The sequence below is a fragment of the Brassica napus genome, chromosome A2, assembly GCF_020379485.1.
Source record: "Brassica napus cultivar Da-Ae chromosome A2, Da-Ae, whole genome shotgun sequence".
Lineage (NCBI taxonomy): Eukaryota > Viridiplantae > Streptophyta > Magnoliopsida > Brassicales > Brassicaceae > Brassica > Brassica napus.
Genome location: NC_063435.1, coordinates 24,103,221 through 24,114,132, shown reverse-complemented (window position 1 = coordinate 24,114,132; position 10,912 = coordinate 24,103,221). Strand labels below are relative to the sequence as shown.

Here is a 10,912-nt window from a genome sequence, read left to right as displayed (position 1 = left end):
AGATGGCTCCAATAATATTTCCGGCGAAGACAAAAGTTTTATGAAAGATAATGTTTTCCCAAAAACAAAAGTTTTAAGTTTTAACAAAGAGAAACACAATACCTAAACATAAACACGTGAAAGTTAGAGCCTAAACTAAGGCCTATAAACGCGATTCTACAGAGAAAAAGGTCATACTGAGCTTCAAAGTAAGCAAACACCATTTTACCAAAAAGAAAAAAGTAAACAAACACCTTGTGGACATTTGTAGAAACTCACCAAAAATTTGATGATGACGGACTCTTTCTATAGTGAATAATACAAGCAAAATGCAGAGGTCTGAACTTCAATAACTGGCAAGAAAGACCGAAAAAGCGATGTTGATCTAGAAACGACAATACTTTATCCTTCTTTTTAAGGGAAAAAGGTAATAAAATAAGAAGTTTTTTTTTAAAAAAAGGTAACAAAATAAGTTTCAAAATAAGAAGGTAATAAAATTAATAGTATTTTTAAAAAAGATATATAATAAATAAGTATTTTTGTCAGAATGAAGAGAAGTACTACTTGTCTTTGATAGGGGTGGGCACTTTACCCGAAATCCGAAGTGGCACCCGAACCCGATCCGAAAAACCCGAACCGAAATCCGAACCGAAGTAGCAAAATATCCGAACGGGTATTAAATTAGGAGAGATTGGATATCCGAACCCGAACGGGTAATATCCGAACCCGAATGGATATCCGAAGATAACCGAATATATGTATAATTAACCTTATATTTTTAATTTACATCTTTCATTTTATATAAAATATTTATATTGATACTACACATACTTTAAATTCATATGATATACATACAATTACGTAGAAGATGATTTGCTATGCACTTAAAATACATGTCAAACTTTTTATTTCAACAATTAACAAAAAGTTACATCCAAAATTTAAAAACAATAACCAAATTAATGTCTTTTTAGTTTGAAAATGTTATGTCCAAATCTATTAACCATTCAATCTATTAAAAATACAAAAAATAGTTAAGTGAAAGTTATATATTTAAATACAAGAAATTTGAAAAATGAAAATTTTAATTTTTTTTTTAAATCTAAATATCCGAACCCGATCCGAAATAACCGAAACCGAACTAAAAATACCCGAACCCGACCCGAAGTACAGAAATACCCGAACGGGTTCTACACCTCTATACCGAAATACCCGAAAATCCGAAATACCCGACCCGAACCCGAACGGGTACCCGAACGCCCACCCCTAGTCTTTGAGGATGAGAATCAAACACGTAAACTGTGGGGCCAAGCTTAACATTTCTACCATTTATATGTGGGTTATGATACAACTCTAGCATATTTTATAAATTACATAACACAGTTTCCACGATTGGCAATTTATTAAAATCTGATATCGTAATGTTCTGAAGAAAATAACACTCTAATACATTTATTTATAGTTATCTGGTATTTAGAATCTTACAAGATATGATCCAAATGGATTTTCTAATATACAATATTACACAAAAATTATTGAGCGTATCAGAATACTATTATAATTTAAGAAAACCCAACTCGATGGTCTTTGTCAATATCTCCCCCATGCAACAAAATACACACATCCCTCGTGCTTCTTGTTTTGTATTTTTGTTCCTCTTAAGTGAATTTCAACCACTAGCATAATCTTTTAATTTAATATATTTTAGTTTTCTTAAACAAAAACCTAAAAACTAAATCCAAGTTAATCTAGATTCGCTTTTCAACTCAATCCCCTAACATGTGTGTCCGAAATCTTGCAGCCTAACATGTATATAGAGTTCGAAAGATGCATAAAAGTATATCGTGGTTATCAGGCAGGTCCAGTCGTTAATTATGGTTATATATAGTTAAACTGCGTTTGGAGTATATATAGCCGTCCATTGTGTTGTGTCGGCTGGGTAAATATTATACGTCAAAGATGTCTGTCTGCTGAGTTACTATAAATGCATCCATTTTAGATAATTACGCAGGAGACTAGTAGTCGACATGGATGGATATACGTCACTCTTTGTAAAATGTAAAGCGTAATTTTCTAAAAAAAATCTAATGATTTTATTTTTTTCAGGATAAACGTTAGTAATGATGTTTTTTGTAAAAATGATACTTATTATAAGTCACTTTTAGTCATTTTCAAATTAATTCCGTAGTTATTATAATAATATATCATTTATTTAGCGGTCACGGTATTACACTATCGTTATAGTATTTAATATAATTGACAGACATTTATCCAAGAACAGTATTTTTATATTCAGTTCACATACAAACAACTGGCCAGTGTCTCAAAGTGGAACCCAGTCACAGTGATCATTAACACTTAAGCTTCATAGAAACCAGCTTTCAACACTTTGTCATGTTTCCTTATTTATACTCTAATCTAATTCACACACCAGCAAAGAGAAAAGAAGAAGATAATCAAAGCAACCCTATTAAAAAAATGGTGACCTTAATATCATCATCTGCTTCAACACCAAAGATATCTTTTGATTTCACCAAGGACAACAACTATCCCAGCCTCAATGTCCCTGTCTCTTCTTCTCCTTCTTCTTCTTGCTTGAGAAGCAAGGAAGAAGCTGTTGTCACAACCAAGACGCTCATGGAACCGTGCAAACCCCTAATCATTAACAACAATCCTGAAGATGATCAGGAGATTGGTGATGAGAAGAAGGTGGTTAAGAAAGCTCCTGAAGAACCAGAGATTGGTGTGTTTGGAGCTGAGAAGTACTTCAGTGGAGACATGGACTCAGACCAGAGTTCTAGTGTTCTGTCTCTGACAAAACCCGAAGTTGAGCGGTTTGTTGTTGAAATGAAGCAGACAGAGAAGAAATCTACTGGAACGGCGAGTGTCTGTACTGAATCAAGCTGGAATAGTCAGAGCTTGTTGCTTAAGAACAAACTGGTGAATAGCTGCAACGGTTCCTTGCAAGACAAGAAGACTAATAGTGGTCAGATTCAAAAGGTGAACAACAATAAGAAGAGCTTTCTCTCAAACCTTAGGTGTAAATGCTGTTCTGATGTGGATGACAAGATCTCGGTTAAGAGAAGCTCTGATCAAAATATCTCTACTTCCACAAGGAGCAAGATCGAGAATCAGATGAGTTCTTCAGTGAATCTGAGCACAGAACCGATCAAGATTCAGAAGCAAGAAGACTTGGTACATAGGATGTCTCCTGAAGTGTTTGGATCTCCTGTAAACATCGAGAAGAAACTCACAATGCCTCCATGGGAATCAAGAAGTGAAGGGAGTGATTCTAGCTCGGATCTGTTCGAGATAGACAATCTTACAGGTAAACCAAAACCTTTTCTTACAAGGCAAGTAAGTGATTATGCTCCGAGCGAAGTAAGCATAGAGTGGAGCGTAGTGACGGAAAGTGCAGCAGGTTTCTCGGTTATGTCAGAATGTGCAACAAGCCCTGTAAGAAGAAACCGCTCTTCTCATATTCCTCGGGTCCCTACTAAAAATGCACCGCAGATTCGGAAAACGAATAGCAGCAGCAGAAGTGGCGGTTTCTTGTTGAGCTGCAAGGGTTATAAGTCTGTTATGGTGTCTGGTGATTCAGAGAGAAGAAGTAGCATGAACAAGAACAAGAACAAGACATCCCCAAGTTATGTTCCAAGATTCCCAATGGAGACTACTAAACCTAAGAGTTTGGAAACACGAAGAAAATTTTCAGTAAAATTGTAAAACTTATGTAATGTCTTGTCGTGTTCTTGATCACAAAAGAAAACTCAAAAAGTGGAATTTGGTTAGAAAGTAAAAAAACAGCATTTTAATCAAGTTAAAAACACAGATCCGGAATGCAGCAAAAATGATTAGACAATTATAAAACATTGGCTCCACCACGTTTTGTTATATTTTTTAGAGAGAAAAAAGTTTTGTCAATTAGCTTCAAAGGGTTATAAATCAAACGTTTGTCAGAAAGAGCTATTAATGAGGAAACTTAAATAATGAAAGTGTCATTTTACCTAATATATCCAAAGATCATGACCCTAAAGGCCATTGTTTGTCTGTGATAAAGGCAAAGCAGACAAAAACCCATAACTGTTTCTTTGAATATAGGTATGAAGTGATGTGAGTGAAACTTAAGAACCAAAGGGCCTTGCTAAGAGAATAAATGCAAAGAAGATGTATGTCTTTGTAGCCAACTCATTATGGGAAAGACTGAAATTAACCCAAAGTGATCTTATCCACACTCCATTAAACCTTCTCTAGAGGTAAGTGTTGATTCTGAAAATGATTTAAATTTCAGTCCACCAGTAAAAGACCAATATTCCTTTAAGATTAAGGAAAAAAAGTATTTTTAGCTGATTTTCTAAGAAGAAAATAAATATCTGGTTTTGAAGTTGAATTAATATGTGTCTAGAAGATTGTAAATTATTCATTGACATAATCAACTTACAAACTCTAAAATTGGATTTTGCCCCAATCGTGTTTACTTTCTAGATGTTCTTGCTTTTTTCGGTACCTGATTCGGGTTTGTTCAAAACAGTAAGATTTCAAGAAACATCATGGATAAAAAAAACCCAAGACATCAAAGCTAATACAGTATGGGTTTGATCCAAAAATGTATGCAGATGTTGATGAAGATAAGCATTGTATCCTTCTCAAGGAAAATAATTGAGGCTATAAAATATTAAAGTAAATTTTAGAATCACATCATGATCTAACTACTCACCATATGTGGAGAAGAAAAGAACAGCAAAAGCAAGAAGACGTTTTGTACTCATTTTTATTGATTGGTTGGCCATGCTTCAAAGCGCCCACCTACTTTTATAAGGCAAGTGGGTACGGAAAATCGGATCCCACATGACAGAGAATGTCTGAGAGAAGTTCTTATCTTACTTCCTTCAGAGTTTGTGGTGAAACATTCACTTTCTTGAGGTGAACTGAAAGCTGTTCCCAAAGAGACACATGAGAAGCAGAAGACTCTTGCGTATAGACTATAGAGAGAAGAGTCTTGTGTGGTCGCTAACTAGTGTGATTGACAACAATTGTTTTTCCTTACCTAATTGACACTAATCTCTGTAATTACAATGAGTAGATTCATCGGTGTATGCATATATATGCTTGTAAGAACTAAAGGATGAACAACGATTTGATTTTCTTTTGTTATTATCAATGCATATCTGAATGTTGCATGCTGTATGTTTTGTATATGGCAACTTTGTACCAATCCATTTAGTTTACAAAATGCTATTATAGTTGTTTCTCCGAGGATTAGCTTTAGTTTTGGGAGTTATATGAGCTTTAGTTTTAAAGTAATTAGCCTAATCCAAGCTTTAAAGTAACGAGCTTGGTCCAACATTAATACAATTTATTTTCACAGATTATAGTTTATGTAAAAAACTACGTATTACATAAACTATAATCTGTGAAAAAAATTACGTATTACATAAACTAATGATAAGATCATAGAATCTAATATAAGAGAAATTGAACATCAAAATCTCTCCATCACAATTATTAGAATCTCTGATATACAAATAATGCTTCAAATATTCACAGTGGGCCCAGCATATATGATATTCTGAAATTGGCATCTCTGATGCCTTATAACAAGGACATCTGATATGCAATCGGTATCTCCAGACATTTAAAACACGTAACGTATGGAACCAAATGTGCAATGTTATCTCTCGGTCTAGATTTTGATTACAGTACTGAGTCTCAAAAGGAAGTTTCATAATTAATTTCTGATTAAAGGAAAAGTTGGACTTTCACAAATTCAAGTGCATAGACGACTCTTAAATTGATTCCAGAGATTAAACTGATTATAATCTTAGCCAAAAGAGGCCCAGTAAGCTAAATATCATTTAGGCCCAACTACACCATTATAAGATAACATACCAGTTAGCCCAACTCGATTAGTTAACCACTTACATGAGAAAAAAGTACAATCCGATTACCGCCGGGTTACAAATTAATTTCTTAAAAGATGAGGGACCCAAAATTAAACTAGAGAATTGGCGGGATGAGCCAGGCCCGTGCAATAGTGCAACGCAGGGGCGACTCGTGAAGACCCAGATAGCAAGCTATCTTAACGGGCTTTCTCCCTCAAAAAATAGAGTTAATATCGTGTGGGCCGATGGCCCACATATCAGATATTAAACTGATAAGAACAGATACTACACTTGATCTTAGCCAAAAGGCCGAGAAAGGTATGATTTGCCTAGTCCATCAAGCTTCTCTTATATACACACGCCTTGAGAATGAACTAGTCATGCTCTACCGATGTGGGACAAATAACAAGACCTCTTCGAAGATATTATTAATCAATTTAATAAGTTAATTAACCTATTTTTCAACAATTGGACATTAACTGTAATAAAAGAACAATTAATACACACTCTCAGCGTAGGCCGGTAGAAACCAGAAGAGAGAGAGAGAGAAGAGAGAGAAAGTAGATCTCACTTGGGTTTCGGCGTACGGCCGGCGCGTGAGCGCGCGTACCGTCGCCGGAACCCGTTGTCTTTCAGTTTCTTGGTCCGGCTGCGGTCCTTTCCTCGTCATCTTCAGTGACCGCCTTGTCTGAACTCTGGATCTTCACCATCCGTGGTGTCTCGGTTCATGGAGCGAAGACGCGGTTGTTCGGAGTTGTCGGTGTGGTGATGACGTTCGTAAGATGGTTTTGGTTCCGGGAGATGGAGGCTCTCACAGCTTCGTCGCCGCCGGCTATAGTTACCGCGGGGTGGAAGTGTCCATTGCTTCACCGTCGTCGGCTCAAGTCCCCGGGAAGTGAAGGCTACCTCAGCTTCTCGTCGCCGGTTTCAGGTTTTTTAGTTGTCGTTATTTTGGTTTGGGGTTTGTTGTTGGATCGGGTTGGTCTTGGTTGGGGTTCTAGTTCTGATGCGGTGAAGCGTACGCCTTGTCGGAGAAGCTCTCGAAGAGTGATGATGCTCTCCGACGGGTAGATGGAGTTTCGAAGAACTGAGATGGGGTCGGAGGAGGCTCTACGGTTTCGGAGCTCCGACGAAAGTAAGTTGTGGTGAGGTGATTCCGGTGGTGTTTCGAGACGGCGGCGGTCGAGTCGAGGCAGATGCGACGCGTGTCGGGCTGATGGTTGAGATGCATCCACGTGTTCCGCAGTCGGCCTCCTTGACGAGTGGGTCGAGTCGTCGATTCACCGGTCGCGTGTTTTGGGCCTCTGGCCCGTTTAATGTCTTCGGTTGTAGTTTGTTGTTTGTGGGCCTCGTGTAGCCGTTTATGTATTTGGGCTGTTTATCCGTGTACTCTGGGCTTGGCCCATTCCTTTTATTAAAAATCAACCAGTTGGAAAAAAAAAAAAAAATACACACTCTCAGCGTCTTTCCATGGCGGTGAGCTAGAGAGATCTTCGATTCAGGTAATAGCTTTTCCTCTTCTCTCTTTCGAATCTGGTCTTTGCTTCTCGAAAAGTTTTTTTGATTTTGTGCGAGAGAGATTCTTACAAATCTGAATCTTGGATCTTGTCTGAAAATTCATGTCGCATTGTGTTCTGTGCGTTTCTTGTTCTTGTCTGAGTAATCAAGAACGGATAAATCACATGTTTTTGGAATGGATTTGGTTTCTTGCATCTCTAGCTCAGACATGTTAAATTCTTGATTGGTATGAATCTTCTTCAGGTGATAATGTTACCGGAGAGAAGAAGCACGGTTGCTTCTTCTTCTTCTTACCAGAACCCTTCTGGTCAGAATGATAATTCATTTCTACTTCTTAGAAGAGGAAAGAAGTTTGGTGGTAGGATAGGGAAGTTGAAGCTCTCACATTTGTTCTTCTTCTTCGTCTCGCTTTTCTTCTTCTCTTGCGTCTTCTCTGGCCATAAACTTCTCTTTCATGGTAAAGCTTTAATGTTTAGGAGAACAAGTTTGATAAGAGTATTTCATTAATTAACTAAACACTCTTTTATTGGTATGGATTTGATGTTTAGGTTCTGAGTTGTTACCTCATTCCGAGCGAAACCGTAAGCAAACTCTTTTCTTGTGTTATGGATTTGTGCTAAAAAGCTATTGTGTTAAAACTGGATTTTGATTCAAATGTAGATCACTTGAAAACTCATCTCTTCACGTCATCGGAGCGTGATATGGGATTAAACTCATCCCACATCCAAAAACCACCAGGAAGCAAGAAGAGAAACAAACGTATATATAGATCTTTTTGAATCTCTACTTAGTTTCAGTTTTGTTTCTTGATGTAAGCTTATATGTTTGCAGATTTGCCTTGTGAAGTTCCACTTGCTGAGTCTGTTAATCACATACTTGAGCCTCAGGAGTATTTAGATTCCAAGCCCTTTTCCTTAGGCTTTGTAGAGACAGAGACATGTGATAAGCCTAGGTTTGGAGGACACCAAACACTCAAGGAAAGAGAGAGGTCTTACTCTGCGATAAACCAGACAATTCACTGTGGTTTTGTCAAAGGAACTAATGGATTACATCAACGTGCTGGATTTGATTTGAGCGAAAAGGATAGAGCTTATATGAAGAACTGTGTAGTGTCTGTGTCTTCTTGCATTTTTGGAAGCTCTGATTTTCTAAGAAGACCTGCAACCAAAAAGGTTTCAACTTTATCCTTTTAGTAACACATAGTAGGGCTGGGATTTTTAACCGAACCTGCCAAAAAATGAACCGAACCAAAATTTATGTTAATTCGGTGACAAGTTTGGTTCGATTCGGCAGGTTTATAAAAAAAACTTTGGTTTTCTGTTCGGTTCCAAAATTGGTTAGTTCGTTTTTTCAAAAAAAAAAGAAACAAATTTGTTAACCAATTTTGGACCGAACTAATTGAATTAACCAAAATTTTGAACCAAACTAACCAAAATTATCCGTACTTAACAAACTGTACCTAAATTTTTCACCAAAATATAATCGAAACCAAAATCTTCGGTTAGTTTTGGTAAAAATTTTAAAACTGAATACCCAACCAGACCGAACTTTTTTGGTTCACTTTGGCGAGATTTTAGTCAAGCTCTCATGCCTATCATATAGTATTCATGTAGAGCTCTCATTTGCTTTGTTTGTTCTCTTCAGATCAGTGAGTTCTCAAAGCAAAATGTTTGTTTTGTGATGTTTCTTGATGAGCAAACACTATCAAAACTGGCTAGTGAAGGGCATGTTCCTGACAAGCAAGGCTTTGTTGGTTTGTGGAAAACTGTAGTAGTCAGCAACTTGCCTTACACTGACATGAGAAAGACAGGGAAAGTTCCAAAGTTTCTGTCACACCGCCTTTTTCCTTCTTCTAGGTGAGGTTAGTTTACTAGTACTCAAAGCTACTGAAACGCTTTGAATCAGTGAGCCAATCTTCATTACCTGTGCTTTTCTTTCAGGTATTCGATTTGGATAGACAGTAAGATGAGACTTACTACAGATCCTCTGCTGATAATTGACTTCTTCTTGTGGAGAACAAAGTCAGAGTTCGCTATCTCAAACCATTATGACAGACATTGTGTTTGGGATGAGGTGGTACAGAACAAACGGCTGAACAAGTATAATCACACTGCCATTGATGAACAGTTTATGTTCTACCGATCAGATGGACTCAAGAAGTTTGACCCTTCAGATCCTAACTCTCCTCTTCCAAGTTGTGAGTTAATCAATCATTCATTCATTCATTCACTTCTCTCTTACCAATCACGTTAACCCTTTTTGTGTGTGTTTGTTAGATGTGCCTGAAGGTTCGTTTATAGTAAGGGCTCATACACCAATGTCAAACCTCTTCTCGTGTCTTTGGTTCAATGAAGTTGACCGGTTTACATCACGAGATCAGTTGAGTTTTGCATACACGTACCTTAAACTTCAGAGACTCAATCCAGATAGACCGTTACGCCTAAACATGTTCAAGGTAAAAACATAAATAGAGATTGTATCATCTGTTTCAATTTCATGAGCAAGTAAACGTTGAAGAGATTGTTGAACTTGGTTTTCGTTTCAGGATTGTGAGCGTCGAGCATTGACAAAACTATTCCACCACCGCGTAGACTCATCACCTCATTCACCTCCTGCTTGATTGATTTAAGTAAAGATAGGTTTCTACATATGTTTGTGTCCATAAACTATTCGGAGTACCAATATTTGTTTTTACTTTTAGCCTCTTTTCTACTTCTAGTCTAGCTTTGAAGGAGATGAAACATGGAATTGCAATTGTGAATGAGTCAAGGCAGAATCTTGTTGATTTTACTAACAATTCATTCAGCTATGACTGAACCAGTTGCCACTTATGGTTTAGGACCCATCCTGGGGGGTTTGTGTTATTCTGTGAACTGCCCATAACTAAGGCCTATATCTTTATACATTTGTGATTACTGTTTTCCTTAATGGTAATCACAGCACTTCAACTTTAGGAATAAATTTAATCAGCCTAATTGAACTTGTAGTTTTTAAACCGGGGCTTCTACCTCTAGTGGTAAAGGGCTTACAGCTGTGAGTACCGCTACCTGGGTTCGAATCTCGACCACTAGAGAATTAACATTTCGGCTTCGCCAGGAATAGAGGACCGACACGTGGCAACACGTAACTAGTCTGGATCACTTCTGTGAGGCCAGGATACCTCTGTATAATTCAAAAAAAAAAAAACTTGTAGTTTTCTTGAATTGTTTATTTCTTGTATAAAATTAAATCAAATATCGAAAATCTTCTTATCTAATCAAAACTGAAACGTATTCGTTCAATTATGTTGCGAAAAATTCATATAATCAAAAGTTCGCTCAACGTTAACAGAGATGAAAAAGCTCCCCAAGTTTTGCTTAGGTAAGCGTATTTTCTTTAGGAGTTTTTAGTTATTTTTAATAAACAGTTGCAATAACAAAAGTAAATGGGGATGTAGCTCAGATGGTAGAGCGCTCGCTTAGCATGCGAGAGGTACGGGGATCGATACCCCGCATCTCCATTCTTTTTTCACAATTTTATCTATGGTTTGATTG

At 37.2% G+C, this 10,912-nt stretch overlaps 2 protein-coding genes and 2 non-coding genes across 4 annotated transcripts; 3 read left to right on the top strand and 1 right to left on the bottom strand.

Annotated features, from left to right (window-relative positions):
- The first annotated feature begins 2,230 nt into the window (after positions 1 to 2,230).
- LOC106352195 (protein PHYTOCHROME KINASE SUBSTRATE 1-like) lies at positions 2,231 to 5,133 on the top strand. Its single transcript, XM_048744127.1, has one exon. It carries the CDS (start codon positions 2,374 to 2,376, stop codon positions 3,703 to 3,705), a length of 1,332 nt encoding a protein of 443 aa, XP_048600084.1. The 5' UTR covers positions 2,231 to 2,373; the 3' UTR covers positions 3,706 to 5,133.
- An 854-nt stretch (positions 5,134 to 5,987) lies between these two features.
- Positions 5,988 to 6,183, bottom strand: LOC125589662. Its single transcript, XR_007325837.1, has one exon. It is a non-coding gene; the product is annotated as a U2 spliceosomal RNA (small nuclear RNA).
- A 1,070-nt stretch (positions 6,184 to 7,253) lies between these two features.
- Positions 7,254 to 10,210, top strand: LOC106438187 (probable hexosyltransferase MUCI70). The gene is made up of 9 exons (XM_022716519.2): positions 7,254 to 7,363; positions 7,623 to 7,836; positions 7,928 to 7,960; positions 8,040 to 8,138; positions 8,211 to 8,551; positions 9,024 to 9,235; positions 9,320 to 9,576; positions 9,656 to 9,834; positions 9,925 to 10,210. The coding sequence occupies exons 2-9, from the start codon at positions 7,629 to 7,631 to the stop codon at positions 9,997 to 9,999; spliced, it is 1,404 nt and encodes a 467-aa protein (XP_022572240.1). The 5' UTR covers positions 7,254 to 7,363; positions 7,623 to 7,628; the 3' UTR covers positions 10,000 to 10,210.
- Positions 10,211 to 10,805: 595 nt separating this feature from the next.
- Positions 10,806 to 10,878, top strand: TRNAA-AGC. Its single transcript has one exon. It is a non-coding gene; the product is annotated as a tRNA-Ala (tRNA).
- The last annotated feature ends 34 nt before the right edge of the window (positions 10,879 to 10,912 follow it).

Bases quoted from the DNA above. Each gene is read 5' to 3' on its own strand.
- LOC106352195 (XM_048744127.1), top strand. From the start codon at position 2,374: ATGTTTCCTTATTTATACTCTAATCTAATTCACACACCAGCAAAGAGA.
- LOC106438187 (XM_022716519.2), top strand. From the start codon at position 7,629: ATGTTACCGGAGAGAAGAAGCACGGTTGCTTCTTCTTCTTCTTACCAG. The intron at 8,552-9,023 runs GTTTCAACTTTA...TGTTCTCTTCAG, and splicing joins GAAGACCTGCAACCAAAAAG to ATCAGTGAGTTCTCAAAGCA. The intron at 9,577-9,655 runs GTGAGTTAATCA...TGTGTTTGTTAG, and splicing joins TAACTCTCCTCTTCCAAGTT to ATGTGCCTGAAGGTTCGTTT.